The 27,022-nt window shown below is 39.4% G+C and overlaps 1 protein-coding gene across 6 annotated transcripts in view; it reads right to left on the bottom strand.

The window, feature by feature from the left end:
* Positions 1-27,022, bottom strand: part of GLIS3 (GLIS family zinc finger 3) — a 441,081-nt gene that overhangs the window by 286,501 nt on the left and 127,558 nt on the right. For 4 of the 6 annotated variants that reach the window (XM_037019030.2, XM_037019028.2, XM_037019031.2 and 1 more), the window contains 2 exons: positions 8,088-8,295; positions 183-1,299 (listed from right to left, as the gene is read on the bottom strand). In XM_037019030.2, the coding sequence (XP_036874925.1) occupies positions 183-1,299; positions 8,088-8,295 (1,325 nt within the window). The remainder of the gene's footprint in view (positions 1-182; positions 1,300-8,087; positions 8,296-27,022) is intronic. The other 2 variants (XM_037019032.2, XM_073228579.1) reach the window with 1 other exon arrangement.

Raw genomic sequence — 27,022 nt, 5'->3', positions numbered from 1 at the left:
ACCACAAACACGAGTAATTGAAGAAACCCTCCCCTTTCTCAGGCTGAAGAGTCAACCGTCATGGATACCTAGACCCCTATGCATCCTAACTCCATACAAGAAAAAACTGTTCCCTGACTTGTGGCTGACTTTGGAAAACCACGTGCCCATGGATGAATCCCAGTAGGCTTGAGGAGACTCACCGTACACTTATTGGGCTTCTCCCCGGAGTGGACTCTCATGTGGATCAGCAGTTTATAGCGGGCATTGAATGGCTTGTACCTTCGAGGACAACCGGCCCAGAAGCAAGTGAAGTCTTCCCCCTTGCGCTGGTCTATGTGAACCTTCTCGATGTGCCGCACAAGTTCTTCCTGCTGATCATATAGGGCGCTGCAGTCGATCCAGCGACAGCAGTGCTTGCCCCCAAGGTCATCCATCTCCCCATCCTCCTCCAGGGCGGGGGGCAGGGTCAGCGGCTGGGTGTGCGGGACCAGCTCTGGGTGGTGCAGATGTGGGTGGGAGTGGTAGGGGGGTGGGGGCCCTTGGGGCGCAGGTGCCAGAGGAGGCAGAGGCGGCGCAGAGGGCAGATCCAGGGCGCCTCCCGGGAAGTCATCCAGGCGCTCCGTCTTCAGCAGGCTGGCCGGCTGACCATCGGGGTCTGGCAGGCCGTGCTGCACCACCATGTTGTTGAGCAAGCCAGGCTGGAGGCCGCCATGTTCCAGCTGCTGCATGCGCTCATACTCCAGCACACCATCTTCTCCGTAGGCTGGGATTGCCAGGCCACCAGTGGCCACCCGCACACCCTTCTGGCTGCTTGGCACTGAACATGATGGGGGAATGCAGCTGCCACGCACCCCCAGGAAATGCCCATAGACCTCAGGCTGAGGGGACATGTTGGCTGGAGAAGCCCTTGACCCATTGATGTAGGCAACCAAGGACGTGGGCGAAGTGCGGATGATGGTATTGAAGTCTATCCCAATGCCATCGGACAGTGGTGACAAGGACAGTGTTCTCTTCTTGGAGCGGGCTGAGTGGGACCTGGCCGAGGAGTGCCGGGGACTAGGGTATGGAGAGTGGCTATTTTCCATGCCAAAAAGGTAAGATGGCAATGAGTTAGAGACACTGTTGGTAGACATGGCTGTCCCAGGAGGAAGGCTAAGAAGTTCCCCTAGATCAACGCCATTCTGAGAACTGTGGCTGGAGGAGCGTGAAGGGAGAGCCCTGTAGCCATGAGACCACTCTTGTTTCAAGCTCAAAGCTGCCTGACTTTCTGTCAGACTCAAAGTCGTGGACGCCAAAGACTCACGTGAAATAAGGGACCTGAAAATAGCAGCCAGAAGAAAAAAAAAAAGACAAACATTTTAGTAGGATATGGATTGCTTAAGAGCTAAAAGAACATTGCATTGACAATCCCTTAAGTATTTCCCCTAATTACATTCTCGGCTAAACACACATTCTTTGGCTAAGATAAAAAACTCAAGGCTTTTAGTTCCAGGTAAATAACATTTTACCAAGAAGAACAATAAAGGCTAATGCTCACTGGAATAATAAAACAAAAGATCTATTGTTATAAATAATCTTAACACTTTAATGATAATAAATAGTCCTTGCTTTATTTTGAAATATCCTTCTTAATGTGGGGAAAAAAATTAGAGACCTGGGAATAATTACTGACGCCTGTCACAGCAAACCAAATCAGCAAGTATTTATGAAGCACCTACTATGTGTAGCACACTATAAAAAGGCATTGCAAGGAATACAAATCTAAACAGTCCCAGACTTCAAGTAAAATCTATTCGGTGAGGTAAATCATACACCCACGCTCGATGCAAAGAAAAGGTAAATCCTCAAAGTCAAAGGGTCATCCAGGGGACCTAATAATTTCACAATTTCATTCCACTGACATTAAGGAATTTTAAAGATTTCTTTAAAAGATAACAATTCACACTATTATACTCAGTCACATCATCAAGTCATCTCAAGAAATGAAAAAAATAAATAAATACAGCCATAATACATGAAGGAGTGACAGCCTAAAATCAGTCATAGTTAGAATTATGAATTGGGCTATGCTGGATTTAATCACACTTGCTAGTTTTGGGTCTTCCATGAACTCTTGTCCTTAAATCAGAGCGGCTCTGAACTTAGAGCAGATCATTTACTCTCAGTAGTTCACTTTTGCAACAATTCATCTTATCCTTTACTAAACATGCCTCATGTGTCACATTATTACCTGCATATCAAAATCGTTTATATTGTAGTCTGGCCACTTTAAAGTGCATTTTGCTTTTCTATGACATCACTGTCTTAAAAATCATTGAAGAGAAAAGTTATGTCCCTTGGATGGAAAATTTGTCACAAAGAGGCTATACATAACTAATTCACTGTATTTCTTGATTCAGACTTAGTATGTAATAGAATAACTTGGCTTATTTATATGTACCTGCATTTTTTTATGAAAAAAAGTCAAAACAAAATACTCTATATAATGTCTATCTTCCCAGAATGAATCCATTTACTATTTCCAGCTGTTACACAGCTGTAGCAACCTGATGCCAAAGAACTGAGGGGAAAAAAGCAGCATTCTCATCCCATCACTTCTTCTTGCTCCTTCTCACAAAATGGAAGCTAGGAACACTATTTCCTACAAGCATGAGGTATTAAGCAAGAAAACATCTCAGCTCTGAAATGCTGAATATACAGTGATAGTTAACACCACTATCGATGTGAGGTAATGTTTACCAAATACAAACACAGCAGGAATGTACATCCAGTTGCCCTTGACACAGATCTTTTCTGGGTCCACATCCTTATATTCAGACTGAAGTCCTCTTGCAAGCTCCAAAGTGGTTTCTGAACCGTCTGTTTTTTAATTCCCTGTGGACACTTTCAAATATTTTCCCAGTACACCCACTGCAGGCACAACCCCCTGCAGAGTTCAGCTGAAGGTTCCTGGCGATTGGCTGTCAAGAACTTGCTGGTGCCTTCCCCAGGGAGATTTGGTGGTTGCTTTCTGACTGAAGCCAAATCAGTAGTTGTGTCCTATATGAGGCAAAGACAACTGACTGCTTTACACCCTGAGTTTGACAAGGTTTATGTAACCTTGCCTGGTCACTGTCATACCAGGGCATTTCAGATTTTTAAGCAGTAAATAACAGGCAGAAAGTATTTATCCACCTGTATATACTTTGCATATGAAATTATATTATTTGGTTTGAGGGCAGCCTACAGTGAGACATGTTCATTTGTTCCATTTTCGAGAGATGTTTCTTATTTTTCTCAGATTACATCTAACTATGGCTTGATTTATATCTAAGCATAACCCCATGTAGGCATGTTCCTGAACTCCTTGAGCATCTCAGTTTTCTAAGATAGTTATCATACTTTTATCAGAAAGAAAATTCTATAATTCTATATTCTATTCACTATGCAATAATCTGAACAGAGAACTCTCTTGTCTCTCAAACACTTAATAAGAGCAAAACTTCCAATAAATGGCCTTTGCCTAGCAGCTCATCTCCCTCCTGTGTAATTATCCAGATGTCTTAACCTTTCAAAAGTCCTAATCTCTGAAACCTCCCCCAAATATACTAGCTCTCAGGAAGAGTCCTCTTTCCAAAGAAGTTATAAATTATCTGTATAGTGAATGTAGTTAACCACAGGAATCTGTGTGTGTCATCTCCCTCAATGAAATTCAAAGCCCTTCCCCAGAAGAGACCACTTTTATCTCTCTAGTACCTACCAGAGTGTTAGATACATAAGTTTTCAAAAATGGTTGATCATGAAAGTGAGTAATCAATCAACATAATGATAACTAACCATCATTAATAGCTTACAAACATGTTCCCTATACATTGTCTCTTTTGATACAGGCTATGAAGTAAACTGAATTTCTAACCTACATTTTACAAAGAATAACATATGTTTTGTGAAATTTCTCCCAGTGACACCAGAAAAAAGGAACAAAGTCTTTGTAGAAGTAAAAATGAAGCAGTATTTGCTAGGTAGTCACCTAACTGGATCACATACACCCTCCTTGTTTTCCTCATATCATGCTCACAAGGGATCCATAATGTTCTGTTTGACTAAAAGATCTGGTATAACAGGCTTAGAGTCACACAAGCTACAATCAGAACCTACCTTTTCTGTTCTCTTTCTGCAATGATATGTTGATTGGCTGTGAAAGGTTCCAAAGGACTCACTCCTATAACCTGTTGCTATGCACACTATGCCTTCATCCAAGAAACTGACAAAGAGCTGTGGTTCTATCACCAGACTGAGAACAATCTCAGTTCCATACTTTCATCTGTTTCATACTTGTGACTGGTTAATCTGCAGCTATATGTGAATAGAAAGAGATGCAGTCCAAACAGAATAAAACCAACATGAAAAACTCAAGACACCATCAGCACAACAGCTTAGGGTCGCAGGTGAAGCAAGAGCTCAGTAACTCTCGCAGGGACAGAAGAGGTACACGGCAAAGCTGAGTTGCTTGGTTCAATGCCAAACTCAAAATAAATACTAATTTACAGATTCCCTGGAATTCCTCAAACTGATGCTCAAGAGAATATATATGATATATGTCATGTAAAAGACTAGTCCTGGTCTATCTGGAAGTCCTTGTCTATGTGTCTGGGCAAATCCCCCAGAGGAATGAGCATTGCATCTTAAGATAAGTATGGCTTTGTAAAAATGTCAGAACTTACAGTGAGCCGAGAATCCATTCTCAGTCCCCTTGGCCTCCTCTGAGCTTTGTGAACACATTCCAACCCCAAAGAAAACCCTAGGAAATTCCATCCCCAGAAATCACCTCCAAGAATTCTGGTGTAGGAGAGAAAAATGTTGTGCCTTTTTGGATCTAGAATGACATTATTAGATTGATGGCTAAACTTTGTAACTGATAAGCTAACTGACCCAAGGCAGAGCATTTAGACTTTCTGTGTCTTGGGTCCATCATCTATAAAACAGGAATAATACTTGCAGGTAGTTTATGAATACTCAACCATAAAATTAGATTAACAATGTTTGCAAAAGCATTAGAAAAGCTAAACACATACAAACCCCATGCAAGCAGCACCCAATCTGGTGTATGAAACCACTTTAGAAGGTGTATGAAACCTCTTTGAAAGGTTATCATATCAGTACTTCCACTTTATCATTTTAGGGGAAATATAAGCAACAACCTCTGTATTAGTTTGAGCAATGCCTAAATCAAGAGCAATTCCTGGATCTTCAAGATGATATGGTTTGCACTTACTAATTGGAGCTAGTCAGAAATGGTCAGAAAATTAATAAAGGCAAATATACAGCATTAGGAATAATGCACATCACTGGATTAAACAGAACCCAACAAAGCTCAGGAAGACTGCTTTTTTCCAAGATAAACACTCCAGAAAAAAAAATACTGAAAGAAGGTCAGAAGAAGAAATACAGTTAAGTCTATGAAAATTACTCAATATTATCAATAATTAAGAAAATGTAAATTAAGATGAAATAACAATTTGTACATCCACTTGGTAAAAGTTTTATCAATAACAATACTAGCATTTGATAAGATATGGGAAAACCAGAATTCTCAGACTGTTGATGAGCTTATAAACAGGCAGACCTTTCCTGCAGTGCAATTTGGGATGTAACAAAAGCCTCAAAACTGTAAATTTCCTTTAACTCAGCAAATTTTAATTCCAAGAATTTATTCTAATACGCAGAGATTTACAAAAGATTTACAGAATTGATCCAATGAAATATTACTTATAATAAAAACAGAGACAACTAAATATAGAAGTAATAAAAGACTGATAAAAAGTTGTATGGTGACAGATGGCAGCTGGACAATACTGTGAGGATCAGTCATGATGTATAAAAATATTAAATCACCATGATATATGCTTGAAACTAATAGGATTTGTATGCCAATTATACTTCCATAAAAAAACTATTCCTGTAGAAGAAGTTTCAATAAACAGGAAATCAATGTTAAAAAATTATAGTTTAATTTATATACTTTTTAAATAAAATGGAATCCTAGGCAGGAAGAAGCCATGACAGGATGAAGATTTTTATTATGAAATAAAGGGCTCACATTGACTTTAAAAACTAATTATAACACTATGTGTGTGTGTGTGTTCATTTGGCTGAAAGGATAGATGTCAAAATTCCACCTATGGTTGCCTGTGGGTGGTAGGATTCAGGATGACTATCATTTACCACCTTGTGTTTTTCCATATTTTCTACAAAGAATGAGAATTGTATAGGTAATAAGAGCCAAACAACAAATTCTACAGCTTTCCAGAGGGCAGCCATCACACAGACTGAATAGTCCATGCCACCCGCCCACTGCCCCCAGCATGCTTCCAACAGATGAAACACAAAGCTGCTTCTCTTTCCATCTTCTCTTTATCTCTAGAAGTCAGTTGCCTTCAAGTTGAACTGTTGCCTCCTATTGTTTTTCTCCTCTGACAGAACATACAATCCAATTTAAGGATCACAAATAAATGCAACCTTTCCAAATTGCTGAAAGTAAGTTCCACTCTTCACCAAGCCACTTCCCAACTCCTGTTTCTTTACTCATCCTGCAGTAAATCAATTCCATAGAAGGACTCAGAGAATACATAGTCAAAAACACACGTCAGTGTATCTTTAAGCTGTTATCTTTTAAGAGGGATATAAAATTATGCTAAGGAATTAAATATGCCAGAAAACACTGAGATAATGACCCTTCTTCCCTGGGCAACCCATGAAAGGGACTGCATAAGGTACGTGGCTGAGGCAGCTTGTGCCCTGCCTGCCATCAATTTCTCCATTAATTATGACTTTCTGCCTTCAAGGCATGGGCTGGACTGCCACAGACAGGAAGCTTCCCAATGACACCTACCGCATGAGTACAGTTAATTCTATGTGCCACACTCAGCAAGTCTGAGAAGTCCCTCAAGGCATAATCATCAATGGCAGTTTCCCATCACAAAAAACACCTTAGGTGAAAAACAAGTTTTCATTTCTTGAAAAAAGTGGCATGTAGTTCCTGATCCAGGAACTATAATTTCAGAGTCTCAAATGGCGACGAGGAAGACAGTGCAGTGATACAAGAAGTAGAAAGGGGTATAGGAAGAAAAGAAGGAGGAAGGAGAGGAATAAGAAATGAGATCCCAGAACTGCACGGCACTCGGGATGCCAGCCTCCCAGGAAGAGGAAGCAGAGGCCCAGGGAGTCAATCTCCTTTTGAAAATCAGTTAAGCAGAGCCAGAACTAAGAGGCAAGAACTCTGGATTATGTTTCTCCAAGAAGACTACTTACAGAAGATGAAATAATTAATTTCAAACATGAAAATAGACTGTATACATAGCACAGTATTTTAGTTTTATGTCCCTCATAATATCAACTTGAGAGAGATAGAAATTTATCTAAGGGGGGGTGATTACCCATTCCTATTCAATTCTCCCCCATAGAGATAGATACAGCATTTATCAGACCTACTTATTGGACTAACTTATCCCAGCACCTAATCGGAGACTGTGTTAAAATATTATATAACTTATAAATGAATGTCTTCCCAGATACATCATAATGTCTTGACATTCAGGATTTCTATCTTTACTTTTTCTGCTATTTCCCTAAACTTCAACTATTGTATTATGCAGACAGTAGGTACTTAATGGATACCTGGTTAGATGGTTAGATGGGTGGACAGACAAAGCAGATTGTAAAGCAGCCTGGGGACACCACAACTTATACACTGAAAAATGAGCAGGTAAAATAGATGTATATAGAACATCTCAATTTTGCAGGCCATCAAACAGCCTGCTTCACCTGAAACTGAAGGATTTATACACTGGACTTTAGTTAGAGGCCCAAAAATCTCAAACTGGGCATCTATTTCACTCACACCATAAGACTGCAGGTATCAAACCATTCTTCCCAATGAAGATGATATTACAGTGCATATTTTGCTTTTATACACTTCCCCCTACAAAGTTCAAATTCCAAGAGTTGCTTGAATGAGTATGTGTATTGTATGGGTGGGTGTGTTGTATGTACACATGTATTCAGGAAGGGAAAACACTCGTCGGTTGTGATTATACCATAAGGAGGAAAAAAAAGTAACTTGAGACCTGGTATCTGCAGGAGGTATATTCAAGTTGGCTGCATTCATTGCCCTCTGTAAGCTAGGACTGATCTGGTTGCATGCTGTAGAGACCTGGCTTGCTGGAGGTGAAATGGGTCCCAGTCGCTGAACCATCATGGGACTGCTGGTGACCACTAGATTGTTGCAGCTGCCTTTTCCAATGGACTTGCACTGAGGCCCAAAGCCAAGAGCCCCTAAAAACAAATGAATCAGGTTAGCTTTCATGTCCCTTATATCAGAAATCAGTCTATACACACATGTGCACACTTATATCAGGACTTATCTTTAGAGAAAGTCCTGGGATCATCTTTTTTTAACTGCTTTTTTCAGTAGGAATGATATCAAAAAGCTTTCTCTAATTACAATGAAAAAGCCACTGCTACAACAGAAACTCTTCTATAATCACCACTCATATAAAATATGCTCACATTTTGCTCCTTCTATGTAGAACTACCCAGTTTTATTAAAAATCATATTTTACCATCTCTTTACCTAAAGGGTTAAGGTAGTAAGTAGATGGGATACTTCTATCAAACCAAGTTTTTTCTAGAATATCTTGAATCACCCAGCAAGGAAAGTTGACACTGCTGGAAAAAACTTGTTTAACTGGTTTATTTTATTACAACTCTGACCTTCCAAAAAGCCTCTTTAAAAGGAGGGCTGCATCTCTCCAATCTTGATTGGTCCTCTTCATTCCAATAAACTGTTTTTTAGTTTTCAGGATGAAATTAAAAAATCAGGATGACAGAGCCATAAACAAAACACTCATTCTAAAACAAGTATGGTAACCGAATAGATTATTCATTTCAATAGTAATGATCTTTGAATGTAGTAAAATTTGGTACATACCCAAAGGAGGAGGAAAAAAACCCTCAAAAATCTGTGTCATTACAGAAAAGTGTAAAGAAAAAAGAAAAAAGGCAAACACTGCTATGACTCATCTATTTAAAAAATAATAGTGGTTGAATCATTCTAGACATTCCTTTCACATGGATATGTTTTTTCAAATATTTTTTGCAAACTACCTGGTCAAGTCTCAGTGACTGTACACTCTGTTCCCATTTCAAACAAACAAAAATAAATATGATCTAAGTTTTTAATATACTAGGCTCTAGAACTTTCTCTTCAAATTCTCCATCTTGTCAATGATACACTAGGATCAAAGTAGGTGAAAAGCATCACCAGTAACTTTCCTTAGCCCTGGGAGTATAATTTCTTATTGTGTTTTTCCAAAAATTAAATCAATGGCCGAAAAATGATTTTCCCATCTTCTGTAACATTCTCTCCCACGAGCCCACAAAACCAAGGGATAACCAAGACCTTAGAGCAATCACCATGCTCTCATCAACAAAACCACATCTCATCTCAAAAATGCTGGGAGAATCACAGCATTTTTGGCTGGCAGGAACCTGCTCTAATCCATCCCCGTAGGAAACTAAAATCCAAGCAGTAAATGACTTGCCCAAGGTCATTCAAGGACTTGATGACAAAGCAGAAATGGGTTCTACTAGGGTATAGTACATATAACGTATAACAAATTCTGGCACCTATTGGTGTAAGTTTAGGTGCTGAGATGCTTAGTTTCTTACTTGATTACTTGCCAAGATCATTAGCTCCAACTGAAATTTCTCTTTAACTTTTTCCAGATACATAAACCAGAACCTTGCCTCTACCCCACTCCACCACAGTTTATATCTGATGCATCTTCTTGTGCCTTAAAAGATTAATTACAGATAGTCTCTCTATTTTTATTACTCACATGTAACATAACACTGTACCATCAGTCTTCATCTTGACATCAGTAGTAGTGGGCTCACTTTTATGCAGGACTCATAAGCTTAGTATCTTTATGAATTCCAATAAACAAAAAGCTATTTGCTTTTCAATCTCCTTTTTCACCTTGGAAAAAGGCAATGTGCTGGTTCATAGCTTAATCAAGTACATAAGACACTTCAATTCTCTCCCCTGATTCCATCACTGTTAGTCACTATTGTTAACAGCAACATCAGATGTCAGGTGTTCTCTCAAATTCAATGCCATACATTGATCTAAAGAACCCAGTCATTCCATATCCGTGTCCTTCTCAGTAAGGAGGTACTAACATCTACCTCTAAAACAAAAACATATTAGCAGCTGGAACAGCACAACCAAGAAATACTACTTGATCACAAGAATTGTAATACATTCTTTCATCAAATCTAAGATGCTACATATTATATGGCATAGTATTATTTTATGTCCCAGTAAGAATACACAGTGCTAAGGAAATGAGTGCATGGTGGTGAGATTTCAAAGATGTTCACGTATGAAAATATGTGCACCTTAGAATTGACAAATACCAACACAGTTGCTGAAAAATTTCTTTTAACCCTAGTCTCTTTCATGCTTGCTTGCTCCGCTCTCTGCCTGGCATGCCGTTACTCTACCTTGTCTACCTAGTGAGCGCCTCTCCACTTTAGGTCTCAATTCAAAGGTCACCTTCTGACTCCCCCTCCCCCATTGCCAGCTAGGGAAAATATAATGAATTCTTCCTTTCCTTTCTCCACAGTCTCTCATAACACATCTGCCTCAGCACCTTCAGGAAACTAAAATGTTTATGTGCCTGTGCCCCCTTCCCCTTTGATACATCATTGCTTTTCAAAAACAAAACTGTTGTTAGACATATCTCTGCCGCTTCTTCAGCACCTAGCCCAGGGCCGATACAGTACACAACAAAGTCTGTCAGTGAAGTTAAGACTGATACAGAGGACAGATTTGTGGCAGGGGTAGGGGGATGAAACAGGCGAAGAGGATCAAAGGTACAAATTTCCAGCTACAAAATAAATCACTCAAGGAGATGAAATGTACAGCATGGTGACTACAGTTAATAATACTATATCACATATTTGGAAGTTGTTAAAAGATTAAATCATAAAAGCCCTGATCACAAGAAAAAAAAATTTGCAACTTTGTATGTTGACAGGTGGTAACTAGAGTTATGGTGACTATTTCCCAATGTATACAAATATCAAATCATTACGTTGTATACCTAAAATATATACACACACACACACATATATATATATATACACACACATATATACTAATATATATACTAAAGTATTATAAACTATAAAAAGGTATATAAAAAACTAATGTTATCTGTCAATTCTACCTCAATTAAAAAATTAAAGAATGAAAGAATTAATTAAGATAGTTATACATGAAAATTAAATATTGGAACATTATTTCTACTGAAACCATCCTGGTTTTCTTTTTTAAAACAGTGCCATTTTCCAAAAATAAAGTCCAAAAAGTTAATTCTTTATACATCTCCACAGTACTGCTAAGTAAGAGTAAAGATGAAGCTAATTGGAATCATAATCATAAATTCATGCTCCTGTCCTACAAGTTTACACTGGTGAAGGCAGCCTTTTTAACCATCTACTCTGGATTCATACATTCACATTTTCTCACTGTGTAACAGAGACATTAATCCTCCCTCCCCAGCTTCTCCATCATTTTTATTATACCACCTCCTACTCCCAAATTCACTGGTCAACTTAAGCCTCATTTAACCACAGAGAAGTGACAGGTTCCAAAAGGTAGCACATATGGTGTCCCTGAAGTATGCACAAAGCTGAATAGTAAATTTCTTGGAAACACGTAATGTTTGTGGCACAGCTGTGAGAATGTTCTGGAAAATGGTATCATCTGTCTCACAAGCAGAAGCAAGTAACAGTTTGACCAGATCCACTGTGCTCAATGCAACCATTTAACTTCACATCTTTTGTTCATAATGCCAGATAGAATCGACACTTCCAGACTGTTTAGAATCGTGCAGTGCTTTGGATTATGGGTTCTAGAGACAACCTGCCTGGGACCCCACCTCCAGTTGGTTGGGAGACTTAGGCAAATTACTGACGTATTTACATGCCTTATCTCTCTCTGTCTTCTCATCTATAAAATGGTGAGAAAAATAACAACACCTCACAAAGCCGTTGGGCATCCAGTATTAATTATGCACATGAACTATTCTGCACATTGTCAGCACATCGTAGGTACTCAATGGATGTTAGCCACTAATATTTTTATTATTATTGTTCATGCTTGTCATTGCTTCTTTGCTCCATTCTCTTTCTTGAAGTAAGAAGAAAACAGTTCTTTATAATTCTTTGCACAAAACAAGATAGTAAATGATGCTATTCAACTCTCTACCCATTTCCACTGTTCTTTGTGCTTTAAGCCTGGAGACAACTTTGTTTAAAACCAGGTGTCATCACAGATAGAAGAAAAGTTTTCAACTGGCCAAGTTTGAATGTTCCTTGGCTTGTCATTCCCTGAAAACAAATCATACAGTTTTCTGACTACCAGATGTGCCAGCTACTTGTGTACTGGTTTTCATTTTGAAATACTGCTTATTTTTAGAGACTGCACAGTGTTTTTTTAAAAAATGTGTTTACTGCTCAAATAAGGATCTAAGTGCATACCACATCCATTCTAGGTAGAATCACTGCATGCTGGTAGGGAGCACCAACGTTTTGCATTTTCTAGTTTCTGAACTGAGAGGTCATCTTAGCAGGGGCATGTTTTTAATTAACATCTTCATTAGTTAAAAGGGTTATCTTGAAGTCAAATAGTTGATTATATCATTATTAACCCTGCTGAGGTTGCATCCTTCAGAACAATTTATGTTTATCCATTGGTTCCTCTAAAAATGACATAGATATGGGAGGAACCAGAAATGGCATGTATATGGGAGGAAGATACGGAGATGTACCCAAAGTTCTTTTGGTAGTATTGTTCATTCAACTGACACTTATCAAAGGCCTATCGGGAGCCAGGCAGTCTTGGGAGATAATGGTGAACAAGACAGACAGAGCCTCAGCCCCCATGGAGCCCATACTGTGGCCACTAAAATGAGTATCAAATCAACCATTCATTATAAAAGAGGTGATCCCTGCTCGTTGTTTAAGTCATATGAAATGGCTTACTTTATAAGTCAAACATGATCAAATAAAAGCAATTTCTTTGCCTAACACATAAACATGGTGTTATGGGAACAGAAATAAAATATATGAGTACATGAGTCCTGCAGTGTGACCCTGGGTAAGGTCCTTAAAATCTTTGTGCATCAGTGTCCTGTTCCCTAAAATGGTGACAGTAATAGTACCTAACTCACAATGTTGTTAAGAGAATTAAAAGGATCAGTATATATTTCTATATGCCTTCCCACCTCTAAGGATCAGGGTTTTCTTCCCAACCTTTCACTTTAAAACATTTCAAATATACAGAAAAGTTGCAAGAATAGTACAATAACTCTATTGATAAACTTCTTTGATCTCTTCATTCATCTCTGTATATAATCTTATTACTGTTATTATTATCATTAATTTGTTGAACCATTTAAGAATAGGTCATAGAATTTTTGCCCTTCACCCCTAAATTCATAACCACAGCACAATCATCAAATTCAAGACATTTAACCACTGGCATATAGTACACCATTTATATTCAAATATAACCAGTTATTCCAGTAAAACCCTATAGAATAATTGTTTTCCAATCCAGGATCATGCATTTCAAAGAAAGGGTTTGAGATTCATACTGAGGTAGGTCAGTAAATCACTGGACACCAGAGCACTGAAGGCAGACAGAAAAGTAGAAAAACAGAGAAAGAAAAGAAGTGAGGGTTAACAATATATGGTGCAGTAGTTAAGAACATGGGTCAGCACCCTAGCTCCACCACTGACTCACAGTGTGACCTTGGACAAGTTACTTAACCTCTCTGTGTCTCAGTGTCCTGCTCTCTAAAATGGGTTAATTCAAACACGTGTATCACTGAGATGTTTTGAGGATTAAAAGATCTAATATATGTAATATATTTAAGGCCTGGAACTTGATAAAAGCATTATAGGTGTTAATTATATTTTATTAGTGAACTTGTCTCTGCTATCTTTCTGACATTGTTTCTAATACCCCTTCTTTCCTGAGTGACCAAGGACTGCATGCTGATACCTCCCGGCCCAAGACCTTCTCCTTAACACACAGTAGACTTGTCCTTCTCTGGATGGCTCCACACTTCAGGCCTCTCTCTTTCCTCACTCGCATCTTACCTTGCTCATAGACTCTCCCCAGCTTTCATTCATACTCCTCCCAAGAAGTAGAAATAAGAAATTCTTGCATACTGAACATACTAAGCTAGCTCTGTAGTTCTGTCAAATTTGTAATGTTTCACCACTGAGATATAGTAGTGACAACTTAATAAATATATATATGTTGTATGTTCCTCTGCAATACAGTAAGGCACGGGTAAATGGCTAGGAATACCAAAGGATGACAATCAGAATGAAATAACTGGTGCCTATATTCAATTTAGCAAATGTTACAAATGCTCAAAACTGCACAAAACCTAAGGGATGTAAGGGATACTGGGTACAGCATTCTGCCTCCATGGGGCTTACAATCTCTGTAGAAATAAGACTTATTCACCTAGGAATACTCAGATAATAATACTGGACTGTAAAGGATTAAGCATGAAGCTGAATGAGAGACAGGAGTTGAGAGAAGGGAGAAATCTCCATGTACCACATAATTCATTAAGAAAAAGAATTTTAACCACACAAGCATTTCCCACAGTTTTTCAGGGAGTCCAAAGTGTTCACTGATAACAAAGGCAGGGTCATGGAGAGATCCATAGTCAAGTGGGTTTGGGAATCCCTAATATAACTAAGTTACACATATCTTTTCAAGACAGGTCTTCTCAGAGCCTTTAAAAATGTGCATAGACATAATAAATCTCTCGGAAGAACAAATAATAAGCAAAATACATTTGTTTTCTTTTCCCTTATGGACTCACTCAAGTGAGTGATGCCACTCACTTTTTCCTTGTCACTCTAAGGAACACATTTTGGGAAACAATAACCCAAAACATGAAGGAAGAATGAGCATGTAGGTAAGAAGGAGATAGTAGGGTGCAGACATGGAAATAGAAGGGATGAGACATGGTGTGTTCTGGAGGAAATGACGAGAAGACGGGGATGCTGGCAAAAGGCAGCTCTGACCAGAAGGAAGGGAGAAGACAGACTTAGAAGGGTGATTTAGTCATCCTGGAAGAAGTGATTTTAACAACCAGACATATGTATTCACCAATGGCTCCAAATCTGGTTGCACATTAGAATGACCAGGGAAGCTTTTCAAAAATGCAAAATTATAGGCTCCACTTCAAATCAACTAAGCCAGATGATGCTGGTGTAACTGGCCTGCTGACATGCATTCTGGGGTCCAGTGCTGTACGCAGTGGTACACCCCATTGCAAACCCAGTTCATGCAAGAGTAATCTGGTGGAGAAAGAGAGAAAGGCTGGAGGAGTTCATGAATCAGAGGCTGGACAAACAGTGAACAGGAGACACATGTTGGTAAATCACAGAATTCAGAAAGCAATGGTTATGGAAACAAATTAGAGTAAGATGGAGGATTTTATAATTGGCTGATAAAGATTTAGGAGATCAAGTTAAAAAAAAAGAGGGAGGTTACATAAAAACTATTTTTGTGATTCCATTCCAAAGTGTTATTTCATCCCAGCCAATAAATAGGCCGAATCTCAACCCAAATTAATGAAGATTCCCACAATTTGTGCAATTTCCCACCACTCTGCTCTCAGGAGTTCAGCCTGAATCTACCCAGTTTATCCCACAAAGAATATAACTTTCACACCAACACTTTTTAACCTTAGTCAGCATTCAGGAATGTTGGCCACAAAGTATGGAATCACCAGCATTACTCATTTCATGTTATCCCTGCATTAAATGGAATCACATTTATACCCTGAGAGATTAAGAAATATCATATTGCTTTCTGTACCACTCAATACCCGGGATTCCTGGACATGGAGCCTCAATCTTGCTCCCCACCACCCGGCATTCCTGATAAAATGTCATTAATACCCAGCTCCAAACTACCTCATAAAGATGTAAAGATACAGTAAACAACATTCCTGAAGTTTATATTCTAAAGTCCCATCAGTCAGCTATTGTACATCAATTATCAACTAATTAGTAGAGAGTGCTCATGCTGACCCTTCTGTTCTCTTCTGTAATGATTTGCCAAGTTAACTGAAAGCTGATCTGTTCCATAGAGACTCATAGTATAGCAAGAGTGTTAAATAAAGTTCACCTATAATTAGCCTGGAAAACCAAGAGGAAATGTAAGCACATTTTACTGTTTTTCCCTCGACAAATTTTCTAACAATCCCATGGGAAGAGAGCAGATATATTTGTTAAACAAGCTAACTATTACTCTGAAAAACTGAAATACCAGCACAGGCACAGTTTAAGAATTTACTGCTTCCTGATCAGGTATTTGCTTATTGCATCCCTGCTCTATGCTCCAGTATATACTCTAGGGCTTGCAGATACACAATTGAGTCAGATTCTTGCTTACAATCTCATTTAAGAGTCTTAAACCAAGGCTTATTCATGGAATTAATATGTGAAAAGAAGTGTATTCAAAGTGAAATTATTATACTTACTCTATAAAGAAAGGATTTCCATAAATAAAAGAAAGGATGACAGCAAGGAAGGGAGGAAGCATATTTTAATGTGAGAAAACTGTCCCAGTTTCCCAAAGACCATGAACAGGGCACATTTATGAAGAACCACATGGGGCCTTGGTGCTGTGCTGTCCTGAACGGGTCCTGGGCTGTAGGGCCAGCCTTCTGACCAGTTGGAGAGATTTTTAACCAACACATGAAATAATTAGGAAGCACCCAATCTGAAACTGATTTGCCATAATGCTAAGCACAGAAAGAGTCCAAACAAACAAAAGAGGTCTATATGAACTGGAAGAGGCCTGATGGAGGAGGTGAGACTTGATATAAGCCTTTTAATGGCTGGAGGGGAGAGGGAAGTACAAAAAGTGGGCTAGCCAAAGCAAAAGGAGGAGAATGTGCTGGAAAAGTGGGATGGAGGCAACATGGGAAAGTGGCAAGAACGAAGATACCAAGCCCAGAATGGCTTCATTTACCAGCTGTGTGACCTTGGGCAAGTTCCTTAAACTCTCTGTACCTCTGTTTCCTCATTTGGAAAATGGGGATGGTGTACCTACCTTCATAAGGCTGTTTGGAGAACTAATAACTCAGTGTATGTAGAGCACTCAGAATAGTGAGCAGTGCACAATATTCTCTAAGCTTTTAGCATTCATATGCTTATTAAAGTATTATCAGATTACACGGGGCCTCTAAGGCCAGGCCCAGCAAAAGTGCCATAGTAGCTTCTGAAGCGTGGGTATGCGTGATGAGGGACTGTGAAGGGGACAGTTACTATTTTCAGCACATATGGAAACAGAGCAAAGACTCGAGGCAGGAAACCAAACTAGGACAATGTTGCTATGATCTCAGGGTGTAGTGAGGAGGCCTGGACCAGGCCAAGAAGCAAACAGAGGGAACAGAGTAACCCCAAATGACCTTATAAAGAAAACAAATAAGAGGGTTGTTGAAGGGCCTATAAGAAGTACTACATTCCAAAACCCTTCTCCATAAATTAACATAGAGTTCTCCCTAAGCTGCTTGGACCCCCAAGTCAACCAAAAGCAGAGAATGGATGAGAAACAGCAAAGCTGTCTAGTGGTGAGACCCCTCACTTTACAGAACAAGCACAGAGACCCCTCTGTCAGAAAGCAGGTACTCAACAAGTATTTGTTGGATGAATGAATAAATAATATGACTTTAAGAGCAACTCATAAGGCAAGCATAGTTCAAGGCCACAAAGTTGAGACAGTCCAGCGTAAAACGTCTCATGATGTGGAAGAAAGACGGTGATTCCTGGTGAATACAGTCATTGATACATCCTTGTCTCTAAATTACTGAATACCTGGAAAGTCTCTAGTTTGTCCCCTCTCTCCATACTCTCTCCTGACACACACACACACACACACACACACACACACACACACACACACACACTCAGCACGAAGAGAGTATATTCTAAGCCACTCACTACAAATCAATGGAACTTTTTTTTCAGAATCTAAGAGCTGGTTCAGAGGCAAAACCCCATTTGATTCTTCATATTAGAGGTAACCTCTTAGTATCTAAAAGGCACAGCTTACACAATCATCATTAAAAGCTGCTAGACTACTTTTGTTTTCCCTCAAATCCATCCAAAGAGATATAAACTCTAAGTATTTTGTTACATACTCTACATGGGCTTCCAAGTCCTGTAGATAGGATGCTCTGAAGCATCAGACCCAGAGAAAAGGCAAGTAGTTATGGAGATTCTATTCTTTTATATTAAAAATTGAGTCACCCATACTTCTAAGAACCAGAAAGTACCCAGCTTCTTGCACCTAGAAGTCCCCGACAGCTGCTCAACTCTCATTATCCAGATACCCTTTGCTTCTAGGCTGTAAATTCTTGACTTTATATATGTTCAAATCCCATTCAGCAGCCCAAGTATATGGCAAAAAAAAAAAAAAAGTTGAGCTATTAATTCGTGCACCTTTGTCTCAGGAGGGTTCCTATAAGATGGCTAAAAGTAGATACTGCTTTATTTTGTCCTCTCAGTCCTGTGCAGAAGCCTAAATCCACTGAGACTATCTAGGTGCTCTGAAGGCCATAGGAACAAAAAGGACCGCCTCTGAGGAGGAAGCCAAAGGAAGGGGAGGGTGCCCAAAGTCTCAGAAGGACAGTAATTTGATGGTCCCCCAAGTAGTAAGACAGCTCTCAGGGAAGGTCGTGGGTGTGCAGGGCATGGCTGCAGGACGAATGTACAAAAGCCAGATTTAGGTCTTGGGGCTCCAAGCTGCAGCAAAACTTCCTGTGCTTAAACAAGGCACAGAGCAGCAGACTTGTAGAAACCACGTGGGCTTGGTCGGTGGGCACCTCAGCAATAACCTGATGGACCAAGAACAAGTAAAGCTCTCGGAATGGTCTGCTCTGTACATAAAGAAAATAATTTTAAGAACCGTTTCTTGTATATACGCATCAAGAAAGTAAGTCATACCCACTGCAGATTCAATTAAAATTAGAGATAGGATGGCTGAAATATCTACCCTTTGGCTCAAGCAACTTGTCATTGTATAAAATTACATAACTTTAATCAACCTACCAAAACATAAAAACAAAATTTTAATATCACACACTTCAACACACAGTCTGGCTGAGGCCTCTATAATTTAAGTTCCTTTCTCTTTCATTTAATGCTATTTTTGAACTTAGAACTTGAGTAATCTAATAGATGTATCTCTGTAAGCATGATTGGAGCATGACTTAGCATTAAAATAAATGTGACTATTTTATCTCTACACACTGCAGTTCTAATTCAGACACTGGACCAGCAATAACTCATTTAATAATAACTAAAATGAGGTAAAGAGTAAGGATGAGCATGACTTCCAACCCAAATTCTTTCTCATCACAACAGAAAAGCAATTGAAATACAGATTGATGCTAGTATGAAAAAAAGAATCTAAACTAAGAGCAGTGTTCAAGTTCTCCCTAAAGTAATATTTTTTCAAGGAGTTATACTATTTATCTGAATTTCGGTGTTAAAGCTGAGAGTAAATGTGAATAAAATGTTGAATGCTACTCAAGTTGAAACCTTATTTCCTGAATAATACACAAACTCTCATAAGAGAATTAATAGCAAATCATAAGCAACATAAGATCCTATGGCTTTCAAAGTAAACAGGAAGGAGAAATAAAATCCCTCCCCAATTCTCCAAGCGTCAGTTAAGTAAAGACCTTAATTTGGTGGTTAGAGTGTCTCCTTTTTTGACTGTTCCAGGTAAACCAATTTATAAATACTGCCAGAATTTGCTTTCTTTTTTCTAAAATTCCATAACAAAAGAAAAATAACAACAGAAGGTACACATTTTGCTTTGCTCTTGCACAACAGGAACATATACCTTGATACAAATCAATTATTTGGAACAAAATATTACAGTAAATACCCATGAATCACTGGGTAATAGCTCTTTACAATGAGTAGAAAAATTATGAAGGTATCTCTAAAATATTTTCAACAAGGAAGACTGTTTAGACACTAATCTTAATAAGATCATTGTAACTCTAAATTCTCAAAAAGGAGTCAATATAATTTGCTTCCAAATAGACCTATCCCATCTAAGGGTATGAAATCTTAGCACTTAGAGACATGCATGTTTCAGACTCACTGTACTTCGATAAATCAAATCATGTGTTAAGGCTGAAGGATTAGTGAGAAAATAAGCCACTTTCACCAAATTTCACAGGCATCCTTTCCCTTTCTTCTCTCTTGTAGCTATTGAATACTAGTTAGTCAAACCTACTCTCTTAGGTACTTATCTTATGAAATACCCAGAAAAAATAATAATACAGGGAGACACCTTTTCTTTGGTTTTCTTCTGTCCAGCAATATTGCTGAAACCATGTCAAGGTTCAGAAGAGATTTTGCTCCACGCTCAGAATCCTTGGACCAAGCCAATGAGAAAATAAGGGGATGGACAATTTCTTCCTTCGTATTTAAACACAGTGAGCACCTTTGTTGGGAAAGATTTTTTCCACCACCTTCTTTCAAAAATATACCAGTCAGAGTGGTTTGGGGAGGGTGGGAAGATAGGGCAACCGGAATCACTGTTACTGTACCTCTGGGGAGAAGGTAAGGGGACAAAGACTGAGAAATCATGTCCCATGAATACTGGCTGCTCTGTCATCTGACACCGGCAGCACAAGGAATTTTAGTAACACCTCTATCCAGAGAAGGAAAGAATAGACTCCAAAAGAAATTTGTAAAGAAGACATATAATTCAACCCGACTGACTTGTTTTTTGACACGTAGCCTTGAAAAGAACAATTTTACCTCAGAAAGTTGGCAAATACAAACTGATTTTTTGATAAGTTTTAACATGTATTTTACTAAATGCATGAAGAGAGACTGACGGAGAGAAAGGCCAGGTATTCCAGGACAGGGGGGTTGTCGGGTTTCTCTTTTCTGTAGTTTTGTTTAGTCAGTCAAACAAAAATACAAAACCATGTAATTAGATGGTTGTTTATACATGATTAAGCATGAGCTCATTGAACTTTACATGCCAAAAAGTCAGAGATGTGGTTAAGGGCAAGAAGAAACCATTAATAAAAGGAAATAAAGCTGTAATACATTTTTCACTTATGAATAAAAATAATTCAAAGGTCTCTAAATGGAAAAAGAGGAAAAAAAAGATCAACCATGAGTAAGGGCAAGAAACCAGATAATTTTACAAATGGGGTTAAAATTCATGAGATATACAACATAAGATACTGGTACTTTTCCTCCTCTATGATCCTAATCCTATTTTTGTTTCTAATAAACATAATTCACAATGAGAACATAACAAAACTTACCTGTATTACATTTCTTTAGATTTGTTCTGGGAAATATTTAACCAAGAACATGTTGTTCCTTTACAAGAGTTACTTGTTCTCTTCATAACTGTCTTCCCTACTAATCCTCTCTGGAGAAACCAATAGCTGTCAGTTCCCTTGAAAACACCAAGTGTCCTTTCATTTTTCACAAATGTAGAATTTCTCTTCCCTAAATGAAGTGGGCCCATTGAAGGCAGTCCTTCTCCCACGTTCCCCCAGGGAATCTGTGACCTTGGGCTGGGGCTCTGAAAAGTGGTAAATCAACTGCTCATAGAGCTCAAACACCAAGCTATGGATGAGGTCAGTGAGCAAGTCTTTCGGACGACAGAAAGAATGAACTGATCCTACTTACTCTGCCTTAGGTAAGGCTTCAAGCCACTCCTATACCTCTCCTTACTGGGAAAATATAGGTCACCTCTGGAGGCCACCAGGCAAATGCAAAAGGAACCCCACAGGTGGTTTAACTGCATGTGCTCTTTTCTGCAACCAAATGACTCATTGTGTTGCCAACACTGTGACTGGCACATGGCTGCAGGGATATTACATGGCAGAGACCACTGATCAAAAAGAGTAAAACACATAGAAATCCAACACCCAGTCCTTCAGGCTGAGGCTAAAATGAATTTAATAATATTTGAAAAGACCATAATGCCTCAGGAGCATAAACATTGACTTTTACAACCTGACTCTAAGAACATCTCCAAGTCACATCAACTCCCCATCTGGCATAGGGACTTTCCTTCTCAACCTACACCACCCGCCATCTCTCCTCCTCCCAATGGTCCCTTCCCTCCCTCTACCCACTATATGAGCCTCAGTCAGTTCTGACCTCCAGAGCTACCTCCAATCCTACACACAGCCTGCACAATGGAATTGGAACAGTATGCACTTCATTTAACCCTATGTGATAAAAATATAAAACACAGAAACTCCTAAAAAGCTCATTTCCAAGAAACTAAGATTATCAAAGAGAGCATATCTGAAAAGGCATAGATATTTGAGACAAAGAACAACACTCACAACTAGTTTGGCAAAATATTCACCTACAAAAGCCTATGTATTATCTATATGTCTTGCATGACAGGTGCACTTTGTTCTAAAAGTACTTTTTAAATTATCAACCTAATTGGTCAAATAAAGTTCTAAATGTATTCATTTAGGGTTAAAAGCCACCCAAAGCTCAGGGAAAAGTACACTTTCACAAAACAAACTCTTTTTGAGGAGGAAACTCACAGATTTTTATCTTTAATGTTGAATGAAGGGGGAAAATCTTGCTCAATTAATACATATTGATTATTTGAAACAGTTTAGTATCTACTATAGTTCCAGATAAGAAATGTGGTAATTTATTCCTAAACAATGTGTGGCATGTAACTCAACACCACTCTTCATCAATAATTAATATTAATAATTAACAAGTATAAACAACAAAAATACCTTTTGGAAATGTTTCAACCAGGCCCTTTCCTCATTCCATAGCCTGCCTATTGCCCCCCTTCCCTCTGTGTGGGGTTAATAACTAAACTTCCCTCATCTCTGACATGCAACACTACCCAGCAACAATCTTCCCAAGAATGCATGCATGAATACCTAAGACTGAAAAGAATACAAGTCTTATCAAAGTCACCCAAACCTGGAAAACACATTTCTAAATTCACATCTGCAGTTAAAATACACTCAATGGTGAATTCGGTTTTTCTCCAGTAAAGACAGAACCCTAAAGAAAGTTAATCTCAAACACCTATTCTCAAATGTACAGGTGGAATGTCTTATGTCTTTAATCCACAGATTAGCCTAGTAATAAAAAATTGACAGTCCTCTAGGTAAACATAGCAGAAGGGGAGGAGAATAGAAAAACTATTCATTTAAAAAAAGGCCAGAACCAGTGGATTAGGAATGTATTTGGCACTCATTCAAAGAGCATTCAGTTTGACTTATTAAAAGTACATTGCTAGTCTTTCTACATTTTGGTTGGCTATGGAATAGCATCTTCAGAGTCAAACACATGAGCTCTTACAACAAATAAAAGGCATTTCACCATCTGCCTCTTACCTTTCTCACCACTCTGCCCCAGTGCCTCTGCCTGATGTTTAAATTTTTAAGTCCACTGAAACTCACTTCTTCTGACCATTTATTTCTTCACTAAACTGAACATTATGCAGGTAATATCCTATGTTCCTATAGTTCAACATCACACCATATTTTCATTTCCTACAGCAAATGCAAATTCTACAATCTCTAATGGCCTTCCTCCACATACCTCCATTCTACACATTACCATTACTCGTCCTGAAAAGTTATCAGGATCATTGGCAAAAGCACCTCATGTTTAAGTCACTCATGTTCCCAGGCTGTCTGGTCACTGACATTTCAAAGTCAGTAAGAAGCCCTCCTCCAGGGGAGCTTCCAGAGGCAGGGCCTGTTTGTGGAAAGGTGTGGGGATAAAGGTTTCCACAACTTTTTTTGGCTGGGGGCCTCAGACAGCTGTGCAGAGCACTTTGTATGTATTTCCAGGGCTACATGCTCTTGGATTTTATCAAGTGCAGGAAAATTTCAGGGACAGCTAGGATGTTCAGCAAAGGCTGGTGTGCAAAGAGGAAAGCATCTGACAAATGCAGCCTAAGGAACAATGTCTCCCTTCAAGTGGAACCTCTGGTGAAGTCAGCCCACACTGGCTCTCACGAACAATACTTGGCAGGTCATTAACTTGCCTGGTTCAGACAGCGATGAGCTCACCCACCTTTCTGGCAGTGCTATTTTAGCTGCTGAGTTTATACAAATAAAACCCGTAATTTTCTAATGGCTAAACTAGGAATGTGTTCGAAAATAGCTAGCTCTCTGAGAACCCTGGAGAAGCCACACAGGGAATTCACAAAGGTGTGTCTACAGTCTGTTGTTCAAATTTGCACACATCTTATAATCGCTATATATGTGTTGCCTTGAAAATACGCAACCACATAAGCAAACCGGGACTTCTTTCCCATCAGGTTAGCTACTGCTGCAATTGTGTTTTCTCTCTTTTTCCTTTGCATAGGAAAGAGTAAGTTAGTTGTTAACTACACAAAGGAGTTAACATTTAACTTGACCACAGAATGCTTTAGCTCTCAGTACTCCTCCCCTTTCTTATAATAGCAAAAATAGATTCAGGAAAACTCTTACTAATTATTGCTGATCCTGGATGAAATCTGGCTGCACCAGTTTCCTTGCTGCATTCACAGGAGGCGTCAGTTCCTTCATACACATTCCACTCCCGGCAGCCCAGATTCCCTGACCACCACCCCTCACACTCCCACCCTCCCCACTCCTCTCACGAAGCTCAGCTCAGATGCCACACCCTCCTGAAACTAACCTTCCAGATTCCCGCTTTCTACCCCAAGATTATGGTGCTTTCTCTTGCCTCTAAATCCCCAAGTAATACTATTTTTGCATCTTTTATGTCATTGATCACTTCTACATTCTGTATGAGCTGTACCTATCTTACCTTTCCCCCTTAACTGGCACGTCCTTGAGGATAGGAAGTGGGCTCACCTCTGTCATTGCTCCCCACATTCCAGGCTGTAGCATCTTGCTCAGGCCTGACACCCAGTGAAAGTCTGCGGTCAGGTCGTGTCCACATCACATCTATAGCAGTTTTAGTGCACAGCCTCTTTCTGCAAGTAGGTAGGGGAGGGCTAATAGGAGCCAGTATTTTATTATTTAAAATAAGGGAATTGCTGGGAGGCCTAGAGTCAGGGTGGCAAAGGAGCCTCCCCACTTTTGCTGCCCTTGCTATTCAGAGGCTGTTCTCCTCTCACTTCCCACCATACAGACTCTACACCTCACTGCACACCCAGTTCCTCCCTGTCGATGCAACCCTTCCCAAGCTGGTGGACTTGTTACCTTCCCCGTGAAGCCCTCCATGGACAGGAGCATGACAACCCCCTCTCTCTTCTCCCTCTTGCTAGCTGTCCCTAAGTACCACAGAGGAAGTGCAGATGCTGCCCAGATGTCCGCACAGGGGACATTATTTCCTCACCAAGACCTTCCACTCTTGCCACTGCTGCTGCTACCACTATTTCTGCTACTGATAAGGCATCTATACATTAAAAATAAAATGAGCTGACCTGGTACCAGGAAAGGATGTCTGGCTCTATGCCTGGATTAACTCATTCAGCTCACACAAACACCCTGATTATTACCGTCCCATTTCACAGAGAAGGCAAACTAAGGTTCCAAAAGAGTAAGTGGACAAAAAAGTAAGGAATCAAACACAGGTAATCCCACTCCAAAAACACTCAGAGATGTCTCTGAGTTCATACATCCTTAACCACCACCTTCCACTTGAATGCACTAGCCCTACAAAACAGGAAGGAATAGGATGATGGGAGACCAATTCCTCTCCCAAAACTAGAACAAACACCCACCACAGCCTCTAACATCTTGGTTTCCACATCTAAGTAATAGTCAGGAATGATATCTTAATTTGTTCTGTGTAGGTGCCATAAATGGTATCATATATGCAACGTACATAAATAAAAGTAGTCTAACCTTTACAGTGGTTTGATGTCTGTTACACAAGCTCTTTCACTTTCAGGAATTTTTGGTATCTAACATCAACTTCATTTGTTCATTCACTCATTCAGTGGTTAAACTGCATGGGAAGAGCAGATGGAGAGAGTAACAGCACAAAATGGTGTCTGAGAAAAGAAAGATCAAAAGGCTGTTGGGACACTGAGGAGGAGGAGATGATGGTGGTGATATTTAGGAACAGGATATGAAAATACTCACGTGCATAAATCTTACTACAGAAAGGATTTACTAATTTTTTATTAATTCAATAGTCTTGAGTGTGAACAACTCTTCAGGATATGTTTTAGAGATGAAGAACAAGATAGGCTATGTGTGCACACACGTGCGGACAAGCACAAAGACAGTGACGCAGTGTTTCTGGTGCGACAAGTCAATATGAGTTGCCTTCATGGGGCAACCTCCCTCGCAGTCTGACATTTTATGGGGTCCCTTTCTACTAAAAATTAACCAACCTTAAAAACAATACAAATAAAATCTTAAAGGGGGTCTTTTCTAAAATTCTGCCTTAGTAACAAAGATTTCAAAACTACACTGACCTAAAAGCAGAATCTAACCAGCCACTAAGTGTCCCCAGGCATGTGGCTGCTCTCTGCTTTCACAAGGCAATAAAAATACTAACCTAAGCAGGAGAGCAATGTGGATCACTGGTGTGAAGATGAGAGGGGTCTAGGCCAAAGCCAAGTCACAGGGTCAGGAGGACACATTTGCTCTGTGGCTATGCAGTTGTGTGAGCTTGACCAAAGCACCTTGACTAACCCCTGTGAAGCGTAGCTTGGTGAGACTGTATAATGATCTATTATACCTGGCACAAACGAGACATTCAATAACTATTAATTCCCCTTCATACCTGCAGAGCACAGCTGAAAATCGTTCATCTCGCACAATCTAAAAGACCACGTTTAAACTAGAATAGATGGCAAAATCATTTCAAGGGCCTCCCTCATGAGAAAAAGATGTAGTCCTGCTCCCACCATGCTTTGAATTCACAGATTTAT

This window comes from Manis javanica, chromosome 2 (assembly GCF_040802235.1).
Source record: "Manis javanica isolate MJ-LG chromosome 2, MJ_LKY, whole genome shotgun sequence".
Taxonomy (NCBI): Eukaryota; Metazoa; Chordata; class Mammalia; order Pholidota; family Manidae; genus Manis; species Manis javanica.
The sequence above is the reverse complement of the archived record's forward strand: the minus strand, read 5'-3'. Positions and strand labels throughout refer to the sequence as shown.